Source organism: Alosa alosa, chromosome 5 (genome assembly GCF_017589495.1).
Source record: "Alosa alosa isolate M-15738 ecotype Scorff River chromosome 5, AALO_Geno_1.1, whole genome shotgun sequence".
Taxonomy (NCBI): domain Eukaryota; kingdom Metazoa; phylum Chordata; class Actinopteri; order Clupeiformes; family Clupeidae; genus Alosa; species Alosa alosa.
Window position 1 is genome coordinate 3,477,866 of NC_063193.1, and position 27,299 is coordinate 3,505,164.

At 40.8% G+C, this 27,299-nt stretch overlaps 1 protein-coding gene across 2 annotated transcripts; it reads left to right on the forward strand.

The window, feature by feature from the left end:
- The first annotated feature begins 15,409 nt into the window (after nucleotides 1-15,409).
- plekha2 (pleckstrin homology domain containing A2) lies at nucleotides 15,410-26,925 on the forward strand. Of its 2 annotated transcripts, XM_048243904.1 has the most exons (12): nucleotides 15,410-15,612; nucleotides 16,194-16,343; nucleotides 16,908-16,964; nucleotides 17,060-17,108; nucleotides 17,199-17,296; nucleotides 19,346-19,477; nucleotides 23,285-23,410; nucleotides 23,534-23,602; nucleotides 23,721-23,791; nucleotides 24,086-24,149; nucleotides 25,088-25,165; nucleotides 25,688-26,925. In XM_048243904.1, the coding sequence occupies exons 2-12, from the start codon at nucleotides 16,203-16,205 to the stop codon at nucleotides 26,018-26,020; spliced, it is 1,218 nt and encodes a 405-aa protein (XP_048099861.1). In that variant the 5' UTR covers nucleotides 15,410-15,612; nucleotides 16,194-16,202; the 3' UTR covers nucleotides 26,021-26,925. The 2 variants fall into 2 exon arrangements, with proteins under 2 accessions (XP_048099861.1, XP_048099862.1); XM_048243905.1 differs by lacking the exon at nucleotides 19,346-19,477.
- Nucleotides 26,926-27,299: the final 374 nt, after the last annotated feature.

The following is a 27,299-nucleotide window of genomic DNA, read 5'->3' on the forward strand; positions in this document are numbered from 1 at the left end:
TTCTTCCTTGGTAAGGGAGTTTGTCCTTGCCCCTGTTGCTCTTGGGTGCTCCTTGTTGGTGCCCCCCCCCCCAATACCAATCATCCCCCACCTTTCTTATGTAGCCCTTGCCACTTAATCTACTAAACCCCTCTTCTACTGCACTTTTTACCCCCCATAAATGCACAAATAGGCTGACACCAGACATAATTTCACTGCATTTCTTACTTCCAGTAACTATATGCATGTGACAATAAACTTGTATCCTTGTATAGGCATTGATAATGGAACCTCACAAAAAATATGTTGAAACTTACACAGTTGTAATATTCTGTCAACCATTTCATTTTGATAATACACTGCTCAAAAAAATTAAGGGAAAACTTTTAATTTTTTCACAATTACTAAAACACATTTTTTTAAACTTCCACCCTTTTCTCCTTTCTCAGACTACTCGCAGAGGATGTCTGACAGTCTGACAGCCTAACAGCAAAATCAAACAGTCACCTCATAACAGTTTCACCTCAACACCAAACAATGTCAGAGTACTGATCCAATGTGTGATTTAAGTGTTCCCTTCATTTTTTGAGCAGTATACATTATATTTACTACTAAGATGTACACCAAGAGAAACAGATATCGATGTTACCAAGTTGGAGAAATCTTATGTAAAGGTGCTCTAAGCGATGCCACACGTTTTTTAGGCTAAACATTTTATTTCACTTACTGCAAATATCACCTAACCAACCGCTAGCTGTCTGTGTCCTGAATACTCTGTAAAAAAAACGGACAGCCCAGGCTCCAAAAACGGCAATAAAAACAGCCTGGACAAACCTAGCCCATAAAAACATAACAAACTGTTTCAGCCATAGACTGTATATATAGAACTGGACAGTGTGCCGTCTGTCAAGAGTGATCATTAATCAGTGGATGAGCAAAAAACGTTAGTCCAGAGCCCCTTGGTGGCTGGCTGCAGTACAATGTGTAACAAGATCCGCCTTTATCACCCATCCCCATGTATTTCAGAAATAACGCCAAGTAGCCAACTATAGAATTGATTTTTAAGGTTATGTTTTCCATGTCACTTTTCTCATCTAAAACTATTTTTTGTATCAACAACTTTATCCATTTTTATTCAAGCAGGGCCGAAGTTCAAAAAATAGTCTTCAAGATGTTAACTCATCTTCAATACACACAATTTTTCTTTTCTTCCTGGAATATGGGAGTTTTTCCTGAAATTATTTTTTTAATGTTATATTAACAAATCTAAAATGTAAAGGCATTCTGTTTACACCTATGATTGACAGCCCATCCCCTGGCTTGCAGACACTACCGAAAAATAGTCTTCAAGTCATAATGCTCACTTATTTTAACACCTGATTTGACCCTATGATTTCGACACATAATCTAACCTAAATAAGTGTTGCTGTTATTATCATTAGGCTATATCTTATCACAGTCTGACTAAATACATATTGATAGTCATACATTGTGTAGTTGCTGGTAAGAGACATCGTTGTTAGTTGTGACAGATTCTTTGTGAAAAAAAGATATGTTCTGTTCTTTCGTAGATGCTAAGTATATTAGCTCATAGCATGCTACATCATGCTAGCATTAGCCAGTTGATAGGTCAAGTAAAAGGGCTCTGCTATATTGATCCGAAGTGACGTTAGCCATGGTCACCATCATTTACAGTCCTACTTGTTTCAAACGTAACCAGTGATTGCCGCCATCATCGTTGCAACTTCATTTGAATATACTTTGTCACTGGAGAAGGCGATGTAAAGTTTCATTGCGTTAACTCTTGCTTAGTTTTGCGAATGGCAAAAAAACGCCACCTAGCCTGCTAGGTTGACAACCTCGGTATGCCCATTTATGAATCAGCCCGACAAATGCGTTACTTGTGTTTTAGTGAACACATTATTGGACCATAGCTTAACATTGAGGAGGGATTCAAAGTTACAAATGGCCAATTTGCTTAGTATGCTCAGAACAGCGGTATCTGAAAATGCGTTAAAGGTATCGTTGTTACCTGCGATTGCACTGCTGGAGAAGCATTTTGCATTAGAAATCCTCCCGTAGACGTACATCATTTCAAAATAATACGTCTAAATTGAAAACTGTGACAACTCATTGATAGGCCCTCTCAATATGTCTGTAATCGTATGCCTCTACCACAGGCTTGCTAGTCTTTCACCAGAGAGGGTGCTCCATTATAAATCAAAAATGTAATACTGCAGCCTTCATGTCAGCTGTAAAAATATGAGAACATGGACCTACTACATCAGGACAGGATACTCTAAACATTTTACACATAATCAGGAAGCTACTTTGCTGTTCAGTGTGTGATGTGTTTAAAGAAACATTTTTATTCTTTGTTTCAAGTGCATAAGAAAATACCACATTATGATGGTTATGGTTACCCTTAACAAATACAAAACAATATAATACTTAAAACAGGGATCAATCAATAGCCTAATGAAATAAACAATGAGGGGGGAAAGCATTAATAAATAATAATGCCCATTCAATCAATAATATAATAACAATAACATGGTAAGACTACATTAAGGAGAATATCAATAATAAACAATGTCAAATTAATCAACAGCCTATAATGAAAATAAAACAGTACTACTGCATACAAACCATAATGTATAAGAAGTGCTTAAAAGACCAAAAACTATCACAAGAACGAAGAGCACTGAGCAACTCATTCCACCAACATGGTACCACTGAGGAAAAGAGTCTTGAATTTGACCTAGCGTTTAAGACTGGTCGACACAACAGAAGTTCATCAGAAGACCACAGTGGGTGGTTGGGATGTATATCTTGATCATTGAATTAAAATAACAAGGAGCAGATCCAGTCAATGTCCTATAGGCCAAAGTGAGAGATTTAAATTTAATTCTGTCTACTGTAGGGAGCCAATGGAGAGTAACTAGGAGAGGAGTTACGATGTGTCCTCTTTGGCTGATTGTGGCATGTTGCAGCATTCTGAATGATAGATCACACAAAAAAAGAAATAAAAAAACATTCAATATTGATTTAGTATCAACCAATAATTATTCTGATATTAACATTCTTGTAACATCTACATCTTTGTGTAGGCTACAGTTAAATACTAAAGCAATGGCCTCTGACTTAAATACCAAGGCAGTTAAATGACCGTGGTATAGTCATTGATACACAGGACTACACAGTAAACCCATTTAAAATAGGCAAGGATATGTATTTAATAACATTTGGGGTTGCTCACAGTATACCCACCACTACAACTAACTAACTTCGACTACACCACTAGTTAAATGGGCATTGCAATTTACAATTTGTGTGAGTTCAGGGGCATACAGAAAGTTGAAGTTTGGGTGACATCAATAAAGAAAATAGAAACAAAGGGATGTGTACAGCCTCAAGTATAAATTATGTCACATTAACAGAAGGTTCAGAGCAGAGGCAGACCTTTCTTGGTGCCATGCAAGTTATTGAAAGTCATGTGTTTTCAGAACGTAGTGGTGCTGTGCCATGTCCCATGTATAAGGGGCTTCAGGTTGATCCAGTGACGGTGGGTGATGATGTCAGGGAGATGGATGTCAGGGTACTTGGAGAAAGGGGGAGGACATGCCACCTCAGACCACCCCAGCCAAACATCTTCACGTAGGCATTCCCTTGCTTGCAGACTAATGGAGACCACCTTGCTGTACATTCAGTCATCACCCATATCTTACCTGCAAAAAGGAAAGTTACAATAAAGTTAGTCAGACAATTTTACAACATTACAAAGCATCTAGTCAGGCACTCAACACCACTAGTAATACCAATTAATTAAATATATGTGTGCAATAAACTTCATAGCCTACCTATAATGTTAAATACACATTTAAATATGCGGTGTGAATGTTATTAACTTGCGTCAGCTTGAAAAATAACGTTATCAGTATGACTGATCATGGACGTTAGATGACAAACTAAGGTCTTTCTCAAATGTTCACCGATATCCCTGGGAAGTGACTGGTTCTTGGCGTAGCAGCTAGTGTTTAATGCAGGCGTTTCATTTATCGATCATTCACTTATGCGGTCTACAACTACTGACCTACCGATCTATTTTTTACAGTCTATGCTACCGACCTACCATCACAGAAGTAGCTCTAACAGAGGTGTCGTTAACGTTAGAAAAAATGGCTAGTAGTTACATTAACACGAGGTTGATGAGGTCCATGCTTCACATTACGTTAACGTTAACTTGCGTTGCTTTATCACATCATACCGCTGTTTTTATCACATCATATACTGTACTGACTGTCTAGTGTTATTAATCCCCATGTACAGTCAATGGTTACTCCATGTTGAGATGGCATACATGATATTTGAAAACAGCAACAACTAATAAAACCAAGTATATCATGCATCGACTGTTAAGGGAGCTGTGTGCTAATCTTCACTTCAATGACTAACTTAGCCTCCCGGTAACGTTAATGTAGCTGCTAACGTTAGCATGTAATTCGCTGTCCGCATTTCTGTTGTTAGCTCATTAGTATTCACCATACTAAATTGTCACAGTCTATAATCAACATAATAAGCTCTCTTAGACGTATTTAAGAACACCAATAGACAAAAAAAACGTTTCAGTTGATAATGCTAACACTTACCAGACAAGAACAAACCGATTGTTGTTTGTACTGTTTAGCTAACTCAGTCACAGCCGTAAAATTCAGCCAGCTAGCCTTCGGGCGCCGAAGTCGACCTCGTTGTGGAAAGGAGAAGGGGCGGGTTTCACTTGACAAGGGCGTGTTTAACTCGCTGAGTGGCAACTGAGTGGGCGTGCCTGACCGCGACTCCTCTTCACTGCGATGCTTCAACTTTTTTTGCGAAGCCGCACTTCAAATTGGCTCCAAATTTTCCAAGATGGCGTCGCCTCGGCGGCTTTAATTCCATAGAACACTGTAGAATGCAGCCACACTGTCCAGTTCTATATATACAGTCTATGGTTTCAGCAAATCACAGACGAGATGCGCGTTTAGGAGAGTTTCAATTGCATGGGAGCAGCATGGGAGGGAGGGGGAGGAAGTAGCGAGCTAGCTCTCTGTTTTGTTTGAAAGTCAACAGAAGTGACATTACCCAGCATCGCTTAGAGCACCTTTAAGCTCTCAGTTGCAAAGCCATGGCCATTTTCGTAAGTATTCCATTCAAAACATACCTTATCAATACCATCCCATCCAAGGAACAAAATGTTAAGAATGAAGTTAATCTATGACATGGATTATGAGGAAATAACTGTTAAAAAATTACAAGATTTCCAACAGACTGTACAGTATAATATAGGTATGACATGTTTCATGGCCACAAGATGACATGCTTTCGGTCTAAAAAATGCATTCCAATGTCACCAGTGCCAGGTAGATTATTGTTTAAAGGAGAATTCCGGTGTGATATTGACCTAAAGTGTATTGAAACATGATACGTTCACACTCGGTATGTCTCATAGCCCATCTCGGCTTGTCCCCTGCACTCCAAAATCTGGCGCTAGTTGATAAGGGATCAGATTCCAAAAATAATTCAGTGGAAATGCATGGATTAAACTGGAATCCATGCATTTCCACTGAATTATTTTTGGAATCTGATCCCTTATCATACCTGTTCATTCTTACTCGTTGCTTTCGACTTATCGTGACTAAATTCAAGATGGCTGCAAGCGCTAAACTTCGTGAAGATACTGTCTGTATAAATCGTCTTGTAAGTAAACTACCAGTGCTTTTCAAAGTTCTCAATGTCTCGTTTTTAAATGTCAGGGCCCTCGAAGTCTACCAATGAAGTGTGGAGATACATTGAGCCTCGTAAATGGGTGTAAAACAGTGATTTATTTGCATGGCTAGCCCGATGCCGAAGCACCACTATTGAAAAAGCTGTTGGTAGCATCGGCTAACTAGCGCCAGATTTTGGAGTGCAGGGGACAAGCCGAGATGGGCTGTGAGACATACGTTCACACTCGGTATCATGTTTCAATATACTTTAGGTCAATATCACACCGGAATTCTCCTTTAAGGTACTCTGGGTATCTTCAAGATTAACCTCAGAATAATCCCTTGTCTAGTCAGACATGATACACAAGCAAACCTTGTGCATATTTTTGTGAATCACCTCTCTCATGTACACAGTTGAATAAATCTACAACCCGATTGAACATCATCTCTGTGACTGTCTTCTGTTTACTTTAGTACGTTACTCAGCAAATTTCTTAATGACTTCCTGATTAAAGTCAGTTATTTCAGCCATGAATCTCTGACCGCATAGCCAATGCATTCGGTCACTCCTGTCTATGACAGGACAATGCATCTGTGACTCACTTGTCTCATTTAGCCCCATAGTTCCACGCTTTTTTTTTAATTATTGTAATTTTCAGTACAAGTACACAAACAGGCAGAAGCTGGTGAAAATAACAACAGAATAAGTACAAGTACTTAGAAAATATACATTTAATAAGCAAAATGACAATACATAATAAGAGGTTTACGAGGATTTCAGAAGCTTAAAAATGGCACATTGTAGACGTGTATTTATAGCTAAAGGGCATGTTGAGTGTTCATTGGCTAAAGTCCTTTAGAAAGATGCAAAAAAGAGGTTTTCTATCGATAAAATTTGCTAGGAAAAGAAGCAGATTAAAGTCCCTATTAGAAATATCACTTTGGACTTTGGGGACACCAAAATAAATCTTTTTTTAAAGTTAAAGTAAAATCTTTGGAGGTATTTGTATTCACATAGCTCGAAAAATCAAGCCAGATGATCCTTGAATAAACCCCCCCCCCCCCAAAAAAAAAAAAAAAAAAAATAATAATTAATTAATTAATTAATAAATAAAATGTAAATAAGATCAATTGTTTCTAGGTTACAAACAAAAGGGGAATTCCTCTGATACCAGTATGAAATTTACACCGATGATAGTTACAAGGGTAACATTTATGAACAATCTTGAGGGAGACCTCAACAACTTTGTTGGTAATCAAGAAATCTTTTTTTAGAAACCAAAATCTTTTCCAAATGATATTTTCAAACGTATTATTCCAAAAACTGATGCAAGGGGGAACAGAAACACGAGGCTTATAAGAAGGATTGATCTAATTTTCTTGTTGGTGTGTGAATAATGTTTTATTCTTATATGTAATATCCTTATTATTCCAAATAAAATAAGTGTGTGGTGAAAATCGCGACTGTACATAAGAGACCAACATAACATCTCTTTGAAAGTTTACCAACTTCAAAGTAGGAACTTCAAAGGAACTTAGAGATATTGAGCTCTTTTTTGGCGATCAGAAATGCGGCACAATGTGGCGCAAAGCGTGACTCAAAGCTTATTATTATCTTACACCCAGTCAGTGACAGATTTTGCGCCATGCGCTCCACTTTTATTAAATCTTGCGCCCAGGGGTGTGGCAGAAGGTGGTCTGCCAACACTTGCCAACACTACAGGTGGGTCCCAAAAAATTAGAATATCGTGGAAAAGTTCATTTCCCCCCTAATTTAGTTCAAAACGTGGACATGTGAAGATGGAACGTTTTACGTGGATGGTGTCGAAGTTGACCGTCATGTTGATTGGGTGAATCTAAAAGCCATTGAAAAGGATTAAGGATTTGTCACAATGCACATAAATGGCAAGCCCACTGAGATGAAAGTGGACACAGGAGCAAAATGCAATGTGATGTCACTTGACACTGCAGAAGAAAGCAGCTAGCCTTGTTGCTTATGGAGGCACCAGAATCGAGACCAGTGGCATCGCCACACTGCCATGCTGCTTAAAGGAGCAGAACCACCCATTGCCGTTTTTCATTGTAGACAGAGCAGTGCAACCACTGCTAGGATTTCGTGTATGTATGCACATGGGGGTTGAGTCCAGACATCCACCAGATCAGCGTGGAGAGAAACACAGACTTCAGCTCACAGACATTTATACAGTACAAATACCTGTTCAGCAACAAGTTAGGAGAACTTCCAGTTACATACTCCATGACTTTGGATCCCAGCACACAGCCTGTGGTCCCCCCGGCCCACCGTATCCCAGTCGCAATGCAAGAAAGAGTTAAAGTTGAACTTGAACGCATGCAAAGCAAAGGTGTCATAACTCCAGTCACAGAACCAACCGACTGGGTGTCGTCCATGTTAGCAGCACATACATGTAAGAAGGATAACAGACTGGGAAATGTTTAAGCAGGCAACCACTTACAACAACCAGACAGACATAGAGGAGTATACAGACACTGTAACCTCTAACATCACCAAGTGCATTGATGATGTGACCCACACAAAAGACATCATCACTCGGGCTAACTGGAAGCCATGGCTGACAGGGGATGTCCTCAGGCTGCTGAGGGCCAGAGACAAAGCCTACAGAGCTGGGGATGAAGCTGGCATGAGAACAGCGAGAGCCAACCTGTCCCGTGGCATCAAGGAAGCAAAAAAGGAATACACTCACAAGATAACCACCCACTTCAAAGACAGCAGGAACGTACAAAGCCTATGGCAGGGCATTCAGGCCATCACAGACTACAAGCCCGCGCCACAGAGCGGTGAGAGCAACATATACCTAAGATGCAGCAATTAAAATGGGCAGCCCATTGGCAATTGTCATGCTGTTGTTTGTAAAAAGAAATGAGTGTGCCATCCCGCTCCTCATCATTATCTCCTGCATCAAGTGACAGCAGTAGAGGTGGCAGGTGCAGGTCTCCTCCTCTATTCAGTTCCTCCATGAACAGTCACAAAGCTTCTGATGGGGTTTCTGCTGTTTTCCATGCTTTAAGGGAAACAAGCAGTGTTTACTTGTTATGTAATTTATTTTTTGACACTAATTGCTGCAAATGATGATTATTTGGGATTTTCATGTTCAAGTCTTCAGAATAGTGCTTTGTGATCACAGTTGAGGCTGTTTTAAGAGAGAAGTGGGGCCTTACTAATCTAGTATCCTTTCATGGATTCGTCAGTTAGTGTAACTGTGTTAGGCCTACCTTCTGCTACTTGTGTTGAATGAGGGGTGATCCCGAACGTGCAGATGATGGTCCCAGGAGGTTACAGCTCCCACACACAGCCGCGTTCCGTCAACGCATTCCAGTGGGTGTTCCCGACGGTAGCTATGCAAATGACTTGAAGTAAAACCGTAATGTGATTGGTTGGTGCCGTCCGTAGATTGGCTTGATTGGCCGGTGCCGTCTGTCGGTGCAGCAACAGCTGAACTCAACGCGAGCAGCGGGAGAAACGTGACGCGACGGACCCACAATTCAGTTCGGCAACGGATCACGTGAGCCCATTTAAAGTGAATGGGATGCGTCTCCAGCAACGCGATGCACGCAGCTGTGTGTGGGAGCCGTAAGGCTCAGGTGATGCTTAACGTCTTGCTGTGCATACATTAGAGTCCCGTATAGTGGTGGTTATTGCGTGCAGGTCAAGGTAGGACAAGGTCCGCCATTCTCCTTTACATAAAATGGACTTTATTTCTCTGACTATCGTCATTTATATCAATAATTAATATAAATGATAGTAAAAATGTCAGTAAAAAGCACAAAAAACAGAAAACAAACAGTTACAAATAAATCGCACACGGGGCGGGCTGGCTCAGAGTTCGCGTAACCGGCCAGCGATAGGGAATGCGCGCGCTGACCGGGCGACAGCGTCATAAACGGAGATGGCGAGCTGAAGTCTCGAGCTGGATTCGAACCGTTACGGTACCGATCCATTTCCACAACACGACATTCGCATGGGGTCGCGCTGCCTCCCCTAATTCAGTCGTGTGTGGGCGTTTAGTTTAAAATGTCAGTTAGCAGCTCATATTCAGTTCGTTTTAACGTATCTTAAGTGTTTTTCCACAAATTGATCACAATTTTAGGCATGTACAGGCAGTATACAACACAGTAATAGCCTAAACAAACTATGCAAGCCATTTCGAAATCTTGTTTTATTTAAACTACTCAATGCGATCTCAAATCCTCACAAGAAACACCAACAGTCAATATATTCATCCAAATTCTAGTTTTGTTTGTTTTATGGACTACTACTGTAGGTGGTCGTGGAAGAGATCGTTAAAACATTATTTGTCTTGTAGGCAGAACCAAAGTTTCACAGGCACTGTTGTGGTAGAACAAAGGACCTACAACCTCCTGCTTTCATTGGATAGTCGCCTCGCGTTCAACGGATTCATTTGCATAAAGATGGGCATCGGCCAGCTTTTTGACGCGCGACATTATTTCAAATACAGCGCTGCCTTCCCGGAATGTTTTGCGTGCGCTTTAAAGTCGCTTGACGTCACCCATAGGACTAGAGTGGTGAAGTGCAAGCATTTTGTCGTGTCACATTCCACTCTAGTCCTATGGGTGACGTCAAGCGACTTTAACAAGCCAGCAAAGTATTCCGGGAAGGTAGCGCTGCATTTGAAAATATGTCGCGCGTCAAAAAGCTGGGCGAAGTCCATCTTTATGCAAATGAATCCGTTGAACGCGAGACGGGCTCTGGCGACCTGTGGCGACCAGAGCCCGTTTACGGAGAGCCGGATCACTCCCTAATTAACTCCATTGTACCTGCAATCTGTTGCAGTTCCGCTAGGGGCGATCACGAATAAGTGCAAAAACAATGGGGGTCTATTGAGCTAGACGGCAAAATTTGTCTCTTTCACCTGGTTGTTGTTGAAAAATCGAAGATTTGATTGTGGTTTCTGCAAGCTCACTATGGATTATAGGTCAAAAGTTGAATGAACGAGTACTTACGTCCTTTCGATTTCTTACAGGTTGGGTCGTTGTTGCCCACAACACACTAGCTGTCTGCTAATGAATGACGTCATTGACGTATTTGAAAGGCTTTTTAGAACAAATAAGTGACTCAAAAAATATAATACTCAGCGGTGTGTATTTTCTCTGTCCCCTCTTTCGCATGCAACATTCAAATTTCTGGGCAAAAATGTATATCCCGAGAAAAGTGGATTTGAGGGGTACAGCTCCATAGACCTCCAATAATTCTGCACTTATTCGTGAGCGCCCTCATGTGGAACCAGAAAAGGAACTGCAACCAGTTCAGAAACCCGAGAGTGGCGGTTCTCCCCTTATTAGACATTCTCTGTGGCGACTCACCAATGAAAGAATGAGGTTGTAGGTCCTTTGTTCTACCACAACGGTGCCTATGAAACTTTGGTTCCGCTTACAAGACAAATAATGTTTTAACAATCTCTTCAACGACCACCCACTCAGCTGTCATCTGGGCGCTCTGATCTGGCACTGCATACGCCTCCGGCCACTTAGTGAAATAATCCATAGCTACGAGCACATAGCGATTTACCCGCTCTGTGACTGGCAGTGGGCCCATGACATCGACGGCTACCGGCTCCATGGGAGCCCCGACTGCGTATTGCTGCAGCGGAGTGTGCGAGCGTCGCGTGGGGCCCTTCTTCGCTGTGCAGGCGTCACAGCAGTGAACATGCAGTTCAACGTCCAGCCTGCATCCCGGCCAATAGAAGTGGCTTCTCAGCCGACGAAGAGTCTTTGCAATGCCGAAATGAGCCGCCCCCACTGCCCCATGCACATGTTCCAGTACACAGGCTCGTAATCCAGCAGGAACCAGCAACTGGAAAATGTCAGATTGTCTATCGGGAGCTCGCCAGTGTCTATACAACAGTCCTTGACGTGCTACTATTCCCGGCCACTGTGAATAAATCGCTTTGGTCTCTGGATCGAGTGCTAATACGTCAGTCCATGGCGGTCGCTGACCGGCTTCGATCCATGACCACACTCGGCCGAGCGTGGCGTCCTCCGATTGCGCCTTCCGGATCTCCTCCCTTGACATCACGTCCACCGGCGACTGCGTGTCCGTGGCCCCAGCTGCCGCTCTGCAGTGCTGCGTTGTGGCGTTGGGCTGCGGTGCGTTGTCTCCGGTCTCTCGATCACTGTAGCTGGTAGCGGAAGGCGGCGAGGCGACCTCGGGGTGCTGCTGGCGAGCGTTGACTCTCTTGCTGGCGTGAAGCTGGCGAGCGGTGGCTCTCTTGATGGCGCGGCGCTGGCGAGCGTTGAGTCTCTCGCTGGCGTGCTGCTGGCGAGCATTGGCCCCCTCACTGGCGTGCTGTTGGCGAGCGTTGACCCTCTCGTTGGCGCAACGCTGGTGAGCGTTGAAAACAGCGACTCTCTCTCTCTCTGCCAGCGGTGATGCAGCCTGTAGCGAGCGGGCTCCGGTTGAGCCGCGGCCAGGCTCCTCTCCTCCCTCCAGGGTGTCCGCGTTGCCGTGAAGGCGACCCGCCCGGTGTCGAATCTCCATGTCGTAGTCCTGGAGCGCCTCCAGCCAGCAAGCCAGCTGGCCCTCTGGTTCTTTGAAGTTCAGCAGCCAGGTGAGTGACGCGTGGTTATGAAAGCGGGAGATTTTAGGGGAAAATATTAAAACGGGAAGACAGCGAGAAAAAAGTTAAAGGTGAGAAACTCGGAAAAACAGGAGGGTTTACAGGTACAGTATGACTTACAAGCATGCACACACTCACATGCGCACACACACATAAACACATGTAGGCCTACGCACGCACGCACGCACACACACACACACACACACACACACACACACACACACGCAGAGGCGCACCTTGTCAACAGGCAAACCAAGCAACTGCTTGGAGCCCCGAGCCGCTAGGGGGCCCCGACCTGGTCTCAGCGCGTTTGCCTGTGGGTCAAGCGAGAATTTCGTCCATAGAGATTGAATGATGTATTTTGCGTGCTCCTGCCCTGTTGTACAAACAGTACGTGCATATATAGGCCCTATGCTATGGCCTTATGAACAGCAGATCTGTGTTCAAAAAAGTTCAAAGAATCCGCACATATTTAGGCAACTGTGGTAAACGACGGATCAACATCGGATTTTGGCATTTAGCCTACTCAATGAAGTTATAGTAGGCTAATTTTAATTGGCAGAAATATTGAACATGGTTTGCTACATCTATACAACAGTAAACTTCAGCTAGCTAGCGGCAGTTACAACTAGTTAAGCAAGGAGATGGTTAACGTTATGTTTGTATTAGGGCTGTCAGCCATAACATGTTAATCGCGATGCAGTAAGGGCCAAGCATACGCGTTAATTTGTTAGAACCCGATTGACGCAAAGTGCGTCAAAACATAGACCCTTTCTTCTTTGTTACATTGCTCAGGAACTGTTCATTGCAGCGAGATAAACTTTTATTGCGTGACAGAGCAGAAGTGGGGCTTTCCAACGAGACTGCGCACTTGTCTGTACGATCAAGTATGAAAATAAATGAAAATCATGAAATTAAATCAAATTGCATCATATTACAGTCTATACTTCTCTGCGTTCACCTGCTCATCCATTAGGCCTACTCTCTTTTGAATTACTCGCAAACCCGTGATCGCATAGATATGGTAAGCATATCAGATGAAAGAGGAGACACAGGGCTATCCATTGGTACCATGAATATCGATCCTTTTGGCTTATAAAAACAGATGAAGTAACTGCAAAATAATAACGTCATGTACACAAACCAACGCTGCACACCCATTACTCTCGTTTGAATTACTCGCGAACCCGTGATCGGATAGCCACGCACGTCAGATGAAAGAGGAGACACAGAGCTATCATATCAAGTACATCCTTCTGGGTTATAAAACAGACAAAGTGACAGCAAAATAATAACTTCATATAGCTGGACTTACCCCACTTTTACGAATTGTTGTCTGTTTTTGTGGCAAAGCATGTTCATAATCCGGTTTTGAAATCCTAGCAAATTCCTGCATGGCATCCAATTCAAGGCTCACATTGCATCCCAATTTGTTCAACAAAGAAACCCCTTTTTTGTTTCTACTTTTTTAATGGCAATGCAGTAAAAAGATGTAGAGAATCATTATAAGTGCATACACCATGCACTCAAAATTATATTTTGTGAGATAGGGCCTACATTACAAAATATAAGAATTTTTATAATACGTTTTTTGTATTTTTATTATTTAACATAAAAACCTAATGGTGATATAACATAATGGTTATAAAACTTGTCGGTAGGGCCCCCACAGACTCTAGAATCGCCTCTGCGCACACGCAAACACACACAGACCTATAAACACACACACAGGCACACACACAGTGGCGCCGCCAGGTGTAATCCTGTACGCACTGTGCCTACAATTTTTCAACGCTTTATTCATGAAAATCATTCAATACTACAACAATAAAAATAGCTTGTGTAGTAATGTCTTAATTGAAACATGCTTCGCGCACAAATGATAGCCTATGTTTAGGGCAAAGAGAATAGACATCTCAACATAAGGATACTATAGAAGAAAATGATTGGTGTAAACTTTGTCACGACATGATAAACAGTTCTGGCGCTTAAAAACACAACGTTACATTCAGGTGTTTAACAGTAAAAGGCGCACTGTTCTTAGCCGTTATGCTGAGGGCAGTGAGATTAGACATTAATTGCATCCTAGTCACTCTGTTTGGAACATCGTAGTTCGGGTTTCAAGATTGATAAGATTCAGTTGATGCTAGAGTATGGATCATCTCAAAGTTTGGGACAACCAAACAGCAGTGTAAGCAAATCCTTATTGTTAGGTGACCATAGCCGTCTTTTCTCTAGGCCTAGGCTCATTGGTTTCTTCTTTTCTTTTCTTTCCCTTGTTCGCGTGTGGTAGTGAAGCGATAATGCATTTAAAGCGATGTTCACGTCACGTGAGCCAGAGCCGATATGGCCAGAGCTGCTTGCTCTGTAAATGTATTTCTGTCCCACCCAAATTGCGTTAAAATTGTGTGTTTAGCAGCCAGAATTAAAAAAAAATTCACGGGGGTGAAATCTCCCTAATCCCAGAAATGTAAAAATCTTGAAACACCTCTATGTGTAGGGTAGCCATGCACCCGTTCTTTTTGGGGATTAGCGTCCTGGGCCAAGGTGCGTACTATGGAATACAACCCTGGCGGCGCCCCTGCACACACACACAAAAACAAACACACACACAGAAGCACACATACACAAAAGCAAACACACACACAAGCACACACTCATTTACATATTTACATACACAAAAGTTGCAAGAGTAGAAGATGGAGACAAATTGACAAGCGTGATTAATTTTGAGGAGAGAATGTGCATGTGCCAAGATTGATGCTCAGACATCGTGCAAATACTGCGCAGTCTAAGTGAAAATTATCATGAAATTCAATCAGGCCTAATTTTCAATTGAAAGTCTAAAGATAGCTACAGATTTCAGAAAATATTGTGAACTCCCATAGCCTAATGGGTGACACTGGCTTATGCACTAGGAATTCCTGCTTGATGCTGTTGTTGGATGTCCTATAGGCTAGGCCTATCATTTTAAAGCGCAGAATTTCTCTCCGCCCCGAGGTAGGCTAGTTTTTTTTTTTTTTTTTGAAGTTAGCGCTTTCATGTACACTTCCCCTTTTGCGAAAAAAAAAAGGCTGTCGCTCATCCGGCTCTGCGTTTCGCTTTAAATACACAACAAACCCGGAAAAGGCAGTACATCTGCTGGCTAAACTCAAAAACTTTACGTAGGCCTACAGTGCTGCGCGGTGCAGACATGTAAACGAAATTACAAACAACGTCGGAAAATATGGGGTCGAACGTTTTGAGCGTGTGAATTAAAGTGATATCGATATTAACCGGTAAGTAGCCTAAGTGCGCTCTACAGCTGAGGTCTGCCCCCGACATCCATTGCTTGAGGTGTGGCAGGTCGAGCGGTCTGTGCTATGAAGTAGAGGAGGCTAGCCTAACTTGTCAAGTGGACCTAGTCTATTACACAGTTTTCATGGTTGAACGTGATGCGAAGTTAGCGAGGGGCAAATATTTTTTAGGATGGCGTAGCTATCGTGGTTGCTGTTTTAGCCTATAATATGTCAAGTCATTATCTTTTGTTCCCACAGTAGCAAAGTAGGCCTATCCTATCCTTTTTTTTGCTTTTAGTTGAGGCCATGAAAGACATGTGATTGATGTCTGAAAAGTCTATAGGTCTAACAGTGCGTAACAGAAAATTGACGACCTTGATCAGATTTATTGGGCTATCTGTGGTTATTTGAAGCTCGTACCAAGCCTAGGCTATAGGCTAGGCCTGGACATTGTATAGATTGTTTTCTGAATTAGACAGCCTATCTCACCGGACAACTGTTGACTGGTTAAGTACATTAACAGTCACAGTGGGTTATAGTTCAATTTGCAAAAGAAAGATAACAGACACTGTTTTTGGCAGCTCTGGGAGATGCCGTATTTGGACAGGCAGAATCGTATCTGTGGTTTTCTAGATATAGAAGAAAATGAAAATAGTGACAAATTCTACCGCCGATACTTCATATTGGATACAAGCAGCAACTTCCTCTACTGGTACATGGACAATCCGCAGGTAACGTTAATCACATTACAATCTTCCAATTCTGCCAAGATCTCAGATATTTAGATACATAAGATGTTGATGAATGAAACTCGTGTCCCTTCCCATATAAAAAAACAAGGAAAAATATATTCACATATATGCTGCATCTAACTTATATTCGAATAGATGGCTACAATATATTTATTGAATCTATAGTACAAGAATGTAAGCATGTGGAACCCAAAAATCGATGTCTTGCATGACAGTCCATGCTGAATATATTTAATTATATGCAGAGAATATAATAAAGTGGCCAATATTGAATATTTACTCATATTTTGAAAAGTATTGATAAATACATAGACATATACTGATATAACATGGTATATTTATTTAACATAGATGTGATTATACTGGAATATGTTCAAGCTGTATGTGGATATGCTATTTTTCTGTATGGGTTTTTTATGCACTCTAATGGTAAACAGAGAGATGCAGGCAATCCATACATTACTCGATGGAAACAAATTCCCAGGCCTATTGCTTAATAGTCAGGAACTTATCTGCAACTGCTTTTGGATCTGCTGATTGCAGAACTTACCCAAGGGAGCAGAATGTGTGGGGAGTGTAAGACTGAGCTATATCTCCAAGGTAATGATTCTTTCATAGTAATTGATAGATGCAGCCTATCTACAGTAATGCATTCTGCTTTCTGCATCACTAATCACTAATCTTTCTGGTTTTAGGTCAGTGAAGCAGCAGCCAAACAGAAACCTAAAGCTGAGTTCTGCTTTGGTGAGTACCCTATTGCACAGGTGTTTATACTTCTATGCTACAACATTTTACTCTCGCTTTCATTGTCACCTGTACCTGTATCTTGTGTAGTAATCAACGCACTGTCCAGGCGTTACTTTTTACAAGCAAATGATGCCGTTGATCTGAAGGAATGGGTTATTGCCCTCAATAAGGCCACCAAAATCACAGTGAGTAAGAAAGTAACACAAACACAGACAAACACTACATACTGCCTTCTGGGTCTCACTTCCTCCCTTTCTTCACCTAGGGAATTGATTCAACGAACTTCTTGTTTTTAGTAACATATGGTGTGGGTGTAAGATTCTTACTGTTTTTACTGAAGTTCAGGTGTTTAGATGCGTATGTTTAATGCAACGCTACAATACAGGACATGTATGGTATGTCGGGTATTCCTGTGACTGGGCATCTCAGTGTTACAACCAGTGTATGATCCTCTTGACATCATGTTTAACAGTCTGTAAAGCACCATGAGACATGTAATGTTTTGGGGCTCTATAAGTGAAATTAAATTGAAATTGAATTGAAATTAATGGCCTCACTGCCATTGCAGTAGACAAGATGTTGAGTAGGGCTCAATTAAATTAATCACTTACCAATTTTACATTTAAAGGGACCCTATGCAGTTTTGGCAATTTCTTCGCTGTTGTCTCGCTTGCTTGTAGCTTTCTCTACAGAGCTCCCCCTACAGCTTCAGAGTATATATTTTACGACACTCCTCGCTCGGTCAGTCTGCCGTTTCCTCTTTCCCTGTTCCTCTGACAACGGTTTACTCACTTTCTGCTTCTTTTCTCTGGCTCTGCCATGACGAATGTCTGGGAAACTCCATCTCTACCTTGTTCTAGCCGGTGCCTGGCGTGTATGTGTGTAGAGCCGTAAAGCAATTTGTTACATCGTGAGACTTTCTGACTCTGAGGCAAGGCTGTTTTTTCCACTCACGGACGCTAGGGGGAAGCAAGACGGCCACCATTCAACCTGGAAAAAGTCATATAACCATTCCAATGACTCAGTATAACCATATATAACCATTTCAACCATATATAACCATTTTAATGTTCAGTTTAGGTAAATTAAGCTAAAAACCTGCATAGTTCACCTTTTAATCAGTTTATGTAGTATTTTTTATAGGAAAATACCACAATTCTCTTACTGCAGCTTCCTAAACTTGAATATTTTCTGCTTTACTTACTCTGTGACGGTATACTAAATATCATTCGAGTATTGACAAAGCAAGGCATTTTAGGGCATAATCTTGGGCTTTGGTAAACAAACACTGATCAATATTTTCTCACCATTTTCTGTCATTTTATCGATCAAACAACTAATTGATTAAAGTCAAAGTCAAAGTCAGCTTTATTGTCAATTTCTTCACATGTTCCAGACATACAAAGAGATCGAAATTACGTTTCTCACTATCCCACGGTGAAGACAAGACATATTTTACCAATTTTAAGTCCACAGACAAACATAACATTCAAGTAAACAAAAAAGTAAGTAAATAAGTAAATAAGAGGGCACATATAATAATGAAAAAATAAATCAAGAAAATAATCAACAACTCAACTAAAAATAATAATTAGTTGCTGCCCTATTATTGAGTAATGTTCAATACTGTATGTGGTTAATTATTTGTTATCTAGATGTCAGTGCCACCAGGTGTCAGCCATCCATCTGTCTCCACTGCAAGTTGCTGTCATAATCTATCCACTTGTCTTATCCCTTGTTCTATGCTTACTGCTATACATTTCTAACTACCGGTAAATATCTATTTTCTACTGAGCATATCTACTTTCTACTTACATTGAACACACTTCTACACACACTACACTGTTGAGTGGCATCATTGACATAATTATAATGTGTTGAGTACAGTAAGCCCCACTATGCTGTATGGCCCATATTTTCTCTGCTGGCTCTGCCATGTCCTCAAGCTGTATGTATGCCTGAATGTGAGCTGCGTGTAAACTAATAATTATATTCCTCAACTAGTGCCATCCCCCTTTTCTCCTTCTGCATTGGGCTGTACTCAAGTAGAGGGATCCCTTCCATGTATGCTGTTTTTTTCTCAGTTTCTTAGTTCCTGTTAAAGACAGTTTTTCCTCTGCCTTCTTCACCTGTTTGCTTGCTGTGTACCAGCCATTGGGCTCTATAAAACACCTTGATCAAATATGATTGCTAATGGCACGATGTGAATAATATGAATGGAATGTTCTTCTCAGGTTCCTAAGGTACTTAAAGCATCCCAGAGTTCAGATACCACCAAAGTAGCAGGCAAGGGCCAGTCTGCAGCACCACAGGCCTACAAAGCTGAGATAGTTGGAGGGGTGGTGGTACACACTCCAATTACACAGGTGTGAAATATCTGGGGGTTAGGAAGGGGAGAGGAAAGTTGTGTGTGTGTGTGTGTGTGTGTGTGTGTGTGTCAGTCAGTCAGTACGTTTACCTGATACTAGGAAAAAAAAAATATTGTGTTAGTCTGACTAAAAACAGACTTTTAGAATGCATGTATACTGTACATGTTAGTCTTTCTTTGATGGTTGGTGTAACACGTCAGGGATAATGTATAGAACGCCGGTCATTATCGGGAAATTAAGTCCCGACAGGGCAAACCGGTCCGGCTTTGTCGTGAAGGGACTTATTTTTCCGATGATGACCAACGTTCTATACATTATCCCGCTTAAACTCCACATGATATGTCTCTTTACATTTATTTGTTACTGTTTCGTCGTGACTTTTTGCTGGTAAACAAATAGTTTGCAACACATGCTGAACTTGAATCAAACATTCTTTAGAACACAGCTGATCAACCGTCTGCTTTCACTTTTGAGTGACCGGACTAGCCTACTTGTGGAGTGATATGAAAGACATGATTTAGAAGCACGAAACCTGTTGCCATTGACAGCGGTCATTATATGTTTCAGTGGCCATTACATGGTACATTTGACCGTAGAACGTTGGGAAATCCCACTCAAGTCATTGGAGCATTCTACTAGCATTGTGAAGAGCTGTATAATAAACCCAGATAATGTGATTGAAAGTCGAATAACTCCTTCATGTATATGCTCAATAGGACTCAAATTGGTCTATGAAGTCTATGCATGCTCCACAATTCCCACACTGGGCTTTGACCCAGAGGTAGAAGACAACAATGTAAACAGAGTGGTACCTTTGCCGGTAACAATAAACGACATCAGGGCGACTGCCAGAGCAAGACCCCATTTTCCCACAAGGACTATGGTGGATCTCATTTGTAAAAAGAAGTGTGCAGCACATAAAAAATGTACAAAGCCATGTACAAAACCATCTCTGTCCAATGTAACTGTGCATGTAAACGTACTGAGTGTGGCATCAATCATGTATGTGAAGGGTGTGTTTCTCATATGCTGCTTTTTTATTCATTGTCATTATTAGATGTTTGATACACATTTCATGAATTAATTTGTCATTGTGGCGCATTCCCTGGTTATTAGTTGATTTATTGGACTGCCTTGAACTATATTTTAAGATTATTTACCTATGAAAGAGGAAAGAATTACACCTTAACACCAAAACTGATTACAGTCACTTTAGGTTGTTGAGATTTTTTAACATAGGCCCAGACAAATGTTAGAAACACATGGTTTCCAAAATGGGCCATGCATGAGTGTCATATATAGGGAAATAATAATACTTTGCCTGTGATAACAATAATATCACGATTCAGGGATTCTGCAATACTCAATACATTGCAAAACATTCATCTACGATACATCACAATTGTGAAATGCAGTGAATAGAATTTTAGCTCAGAGCCTCTTAAAAATCTAAGTCTACATTTTTTAAATGGACAAAAAATATGCCTCTATACCTTTTTAACATATTTATTTTTCAAATGCATATTACAGTGTTTCTAAACACATTGTGATGCTTATATGCATGGAGTAGGGACTCTTGGAAGTTAAATTGGTGGATAAGTCCATTTAGAGTATGAAATGTGTAATTGAATATTTCCGTGAAAATATCTATATTTTTGGTAGCAGCACATCAATATGTATCGTAAAAAGAAATTATATGCCACAGCAAATATCAGAAAAACTCCAAAGTTCTGTGGTTGCAACACTGTAATGTACAGAAGAGAAATAATGAAACCGTCAAAGCAGTATATTTAGCTGTAGAACATTGAATTGCCATATGCAAATATTAGTGCTGTCAAATGATTAAAATTTTTAATCACGATTAATCGCTGAATTCCTATAGTTAATCACGATTAATCACATATTTTATCATTTATCAACATGAGTGCATTGCCATTTTATAGGCCTACAGTCTATGGTGCACTGTCACTTGCCACACACATCAACGCCGAAGTTTTTAAACACTGGATGAACAATGGATTTTATGGAGTAGCGTCGACCAAATATAACTGAATCGTGATTTACACGGCGGCAAAGTGCGATGCTGGTGTGCGGAGTTGTATTGAAAAGAATGGAAACTAATGTAAATGAATGTCGAAAGCAGAGTGCATCGCAAATAGCTCAGCCAAAGAGGAATGTTGATAACAGAACAAGTGACGGTGAAAAAATCTTTGGCGGCACACAACTGCGTCCGCCTGCTACTCTTTGGCCGGCTCGTAAGCCCAACCAAGTGTGTGCAACATGCCTTTACGTAGCCTAGTAACGCGCTTCATCATAAAGATACATTTAATCTGCATCACGCCCCATTTTAGCGGAAAACATTAACATTATATCATTGATTCCAATAGACCTCTCCAGAATAAGTCCCGCCTCCGTAACTTCCGTATCCATTCAACTTCCTGGCGTTTCGAAATATCATACCGGTAAAACACTGTAGGTAGCGAAGTAGAAAAAGCTGGTGGGCAGATTGGCCTACACACTTCTGCCATCTAGTTTCCACTGGATTTTTTGATTGTCGGTGCCGTTTAAGTAGTATACTCTAGACTATACTACTTAAACGGCACCGAAAATACAAAAATCCAGTGTTAACCAAATGGCAGAAGTGTGTAGGCCAATCTGCCCAGCAGCTTTTTCTACTTTGTCACCTACAGAGTTTGACAGGTACGATCTTTCAAAACGCCATGTTATTTCCCATAGACATTTGACGACCGAAGGTTGGATGGATACGGAAGTTAGGAGGCGGGACTTATTCTGGAGAGGTCTATGGGAAAGACAGCTAGTAATCACACGTTGACGTTACATCTAGTTATTAATTCACAGGACATTCAATCATTTTACTAACACGGCAGTTATGAAGAATTATGTTTATGTAACTTACTCATGTCGAAACTGTACATTACTAACCTAATTCGTTTGCAATACCCCATGTATTGTACAAATTTTGCATGTAGCTACACTAACCATAATATCCCATGCAAAACGGTTAGCTTGCTAGCTAGCTAACTGTGGAACTTCAGTATAACTTAGCCAATTATGTAATATGAAGGCTACGTTCATATTACAAGTGATAGAATAAATGTGTGACTTATGTTTAGTTGATGTTATGACATGTAAAGTTAAGCTTGCTGAACTTAATTATAGTCAGCCACGGGCAGTTTGACTGTGCCTATCAATACATTGGTGACACTCCTGTTAGTTAACTAAGAGCAAAACATAGGAACATGGTCACATTCCCATAAACACACAGATAACTCTTACACCAACCTTATTTTGTGCCTTTTATTCACGTTTGTTTCAAGATTTAGTAAGTACACTATAAGCCCCTTTCGCTCCCCACTTTGATGCAGCATAGGTTTCCATTATATCAGTCATCTTCCCCCTAAAAGGGGGCGTGTAGGCCTACGTGCAGCACATACAAAGTTCCATTCCATTTGTCAGTGCATATTGTTTAGTTTCCAGTCTAGCTAGATCCGGTGTGGTGTTGTAGTTGTTCTAACGTTACTAGTTGTTGCAACAGCATGTGAAAAAACTACAAAGTTTGTTACACCAAAAAGAACGTTAATCTCGCGATAAAAAAATTGACGCCGTTAAAATAGGGTTAATGCCGTTAATAACGCGTTTAACTGACAACACTAGCAAATATGAATATTTTGCATCAGTTGATTTGTATAAGAGGTTTTGTTAATGCTCATATGTTTTTCAAGTTGAAATGTTTTGTATGGATTTGCCTCTGTATGCATGCTTGTGTGCATGTGTGTGTTGTAGAATGAAAGTGATGATGGGAGCAGTGATCGATTGGGGGGTGAAGGTACTTATGTGGGTCTGAGGAGATTGCCGAATTCCCGCCCCAACATTATGAGATGTGGCTACTGTGTCAAACAAGGCAATGTGGTATGTTTATGTGTGTTTTTGTATAACAGTTTGGTTTGGTATGAAAATCTAATCTAATGCTCATAAGAAAAATGTTGTATTAGTCCATTGTGTGGATTAACATGTTCATCTTCACTATTACAGAGGAAGAGCTGGAAAAGAAGATTCTTCATACTAGATGATCAAGCTGTGAGCTACTTTAAACATGAAACGGTGAGGTTCTTATGAGACACAGATGGGTCAGTCTTAATGCATACCATATTTTAATATAAACAGTAAAATACACTTTATTTCTTGCCCTTTCTGACTGTGTGTCTTTTTTTTTTCAAAGGATAAAGAACCCCTGCGAAGTATCCGCTTAATGGATATAACAAAGGTTCATGAATGTCTTGTGAAATCCGGGTAAGAAATGCTAAATGTGTCACAAGTACTCTTGACAATATTTTCTTTTTTAATAACATGAATATTGATGGGTCCGGTTATCAGTCAACAAGCACCTTGCATAGGCAGACATAGATATGCATAGATACATACAACATGCACAAGTACAACCATGACTGCAGTTACAGTCACATATAACATGTACCATAGACAGACACACAATCACTCACTCAACCATGAGGTCACAAAGTTCTGCCAACTGATCTGAACATCTGGTCTAATTTTGTTTTTCTCCCTGGTGTTTTGCAATGGCAGGGAACTTCTCATGCGGGACAACCTCTTTGAGATCATCACCACAGCAAGGACCTTTTACATTCAGGTCTGTTAGCTACCCAGCCCGTTGACTGAATAAATAGATCACAGACAGTAGACAAATGTGAGTCCAGAAGCTGCACATTTGCACGTCATGGAGCCATTTAGCATGTATGTGCTGAGTCCCAGTGCAGCAGTCAGTCAGCACGGTCATGTCACAGTGCAGCTAAGGAAGTCTGCTAAGATAGTCTGGCCACGCTCACCTAGATCTCCTTTCAGGGAGATACTAGTCTGGATCACTAACGTTTTCTTCAGACAAAGAAAATGTCAGGCCAATCAGTGATGAGAGGGGATGACAAAATCAAAACTGATTATGGTAAACGGTAGTACCAATGCCTGCGATCATCAGAAATTGCAGTTGGAAAAATGCAGAAATGTATTTACAGCAAACCTTTGCAACAATAACAACATACCAACAACAATAAAAAAAGATTGGCCCTTGTCAGCTTTTCATAATCCCAACACAGATTGTTGTGCAAGAAATGAGATATGTGTCTCTACTCATGAAATCTTCAGCATCAAAATAACATAGGGAATTCAATTGATGAATTCATCTTCATTGTGAGGGAAAATCCAGGAGCTTGCCATTTTCTCATTTATATAGATGCATTTATATAGATCAACAATTGCTCATGCACTTACACATCAATACAATTAAAATGGAAGGGAGATCAAATAGTACGTTTACACTGTACAATGTTTACACTGTTAAAAAGTTTCATCAAGATTTGAGTGTGTGTGCATGCTTCAATGCTCTTCAAGCATGCTGTCACTGCTAACCTTTTATAGACCAGCACATTCTGAAACACAAATGAACACCCCTCAACCCACCCTACAAAATACAAATCATACAATGTCTTAAACAAGCTAGAATGATAATCTTTAATATCAGCCATAGTAAACCTCTCTCTCTTTCTCTCTCTTGGTGTCTGTTCATGTCTATAGACAAATACTCCTGAAGACATGCATGGATGGATCAAAGATATTGGAGTGAAAATTCAAGACTTCAGAGGTCCAGTTAAGGTAAGAAGGCATGTTTGTGTGTGAATGGGGATTCTTTTAATGCTTTACAAAATTATGAGTAGGCACTCAGTGAAATGAAACTGGTAATTGCTGGGGTTTCCTAATCCAGATGACTGTATTTTTACTTAACAACCTCCTGACTAAGTTCAATTTTGTTTGTGTGGAGAAGGATTATCAGATGACATTGGGGGGCTTTTCCCAGGTAGTGCGTTTTGTTAAAAATCTGAGTTTTTTTTAACCCTGAGGTGAGGGAAACCCTGGCTTTCGGTTCCAGTAAAAAAACTTAAAGGGGAATTACGTTTGTTTTTACCTAGCTCAAGTTGCTACAGCCAACAGCTAGTAGCCAAGGCAGCTACAGCACTACACTCTGGGAGCATGTTCATGAGCCCCCATGTTCATTCAGATTAGATGAGATCATATATCATACATGTTAATTGAGGTACAGTTTATAGTAAAATTGGACCGAATTGACAACTGTGCACAATGAGTTACTTCTCCCGTCACTTCCCCCCCCCCCCTCAGGAACCCTTTTTTCCGCGTCCTAGTATCCGCTGTAGTCAGGCACCTCCCATTGCAGGAAAGAGTAAACCATCTCTGGTCAAGTCGTGCTCTGTCACTTCATCGTGGCAGCCTTGGACGCCTGTGCCAGCATGTCCGGGGCTGAGCAAGGAAAAGGAGGAGTCAGGAAAAGAGCGAGAGAATGAGAGAGACAGCCCTTTCGTGTCTCTGCCGTCTCTCCTCACCCAGCCCTCAGAGGCCCAGCCCCGGCAACGCCACTGCTCCCAGCCACAGCCATCGTCCAAGAGGGACTTTCCTTTCCACATGGACACTGGTGCCCGTACCACTGATGTCTAGCTCCACCCCTGATGCTTTGTATTTCTCCCATACAGCAGATTTTAAATATCGACTCACTCACCCCAGAAATGTAGTGTTTGCTAATGCCTAAATGAATGAATCAGTATTTGCTCTCTGGCTTATTCTCTCTCCTTAAAGTTAGGAGATTGGTTGTCAAGTTCAGGCATCTCAGATGGTCCAGTGGTTCACCCACTCACCTCTGTTTACACATGGGTACTAACACAATGATACAAAAGCATGCATGCATAGTTTAAGGCACAAGTTTTACACATCATGTATGCATTATGCAAAATGTGATGGAATAGTTACAGAAATGTTTTTAGTAATGCAGGACATTCTATGTAACACAACCCAGGTGAGGAAAAAGACATATAGCCTTATAGTATTATGAAGGTACACATGACCACTCTCCTCAATAATGTGAGAATAAGTCATTGTAAATGGTTTAATGTTAACCATATTTTGTATTTCATATTTTGGTCAGGTACATGGATAAGAGAATGTGAAGGAGCTTTTGTTGACAATCATAATTAACCTACATGTCTGTATCAAATATGTTTTGGTGTTTGAGTTGGTTTTGTTATTTGTTGTTTGTGTAGTTTTTTTTGTTATAGCTGCTTGACTTAGATTGTCGTTACAAAACTGTTATATTTTATATCTTTTTAGTCAGTAATTGTCAGTTTGAGTTATTTCTCTAGGTGGCGATTAAATACAGTAAAACAAAGGCGGTTGACTGATTTTAGAAATAATTTTATATTGCATCATATGTTTGATTTTAAAAATGTCCTACATGGCCGAGAGAATTGTTTGAATATGAAAGAATGCTTAAATTGTACCTAATAATTGTAGCTTGCACTCTGTGGTACGATGGAAAAAAGTGTAAATTAAATAAATGCCTATTTGCACTCTTGGCTTTCAGTGAATACACAATGCTGCCCTCTCATGGAGGAATCCTGTATTTCCAAATAGAGTATCTCATTTCAGGGGAAAGCATTTCCAAAACGATGTCAACATTAATACAATGTTGACATATTAAAGAATGTTACTGCAATTCTATCATGTCTATCAGTCCCCAGATTGAAATCTCAGTGAAAGGGCAGCAGGGAAGCAAAAGCTACTCATCTCTGAGCTGGAAGCTCTAGAGGTGCTGAAGAAAGGTGGCAAGCTAATAAGCACTTAATAAAGTTTGTAAACTTCATACTTTTTGAGATTAACAAAAAACATTGGTTCCAACTGTCAACTGCTCAGCTACTAGTCTATTAACATACATTGAACTATT

Coding starts and splice junctions, on each gene's coding strand:
- plekha2 (XM_048243904.1), top strand. CDS start 16,203: ATGCCGTATTTGGACAGGCAGAATCGTATCTGTGGTTTTCTAGATATA. Junction 23,411..23,533: donor GTGTCAAACAAGGCAATGTG/GTATGTTTATGT, acceptor TCACTATTACAG/AGGAAGAGCTGGAAAAGAAG. Junction 24,150..25,087: donor CAAGGACCTTTTACATTCAG/GTCTGTTAGCTA, acceptor TCATGTCTATAG/ACAAATACTCCTGAAGACAT.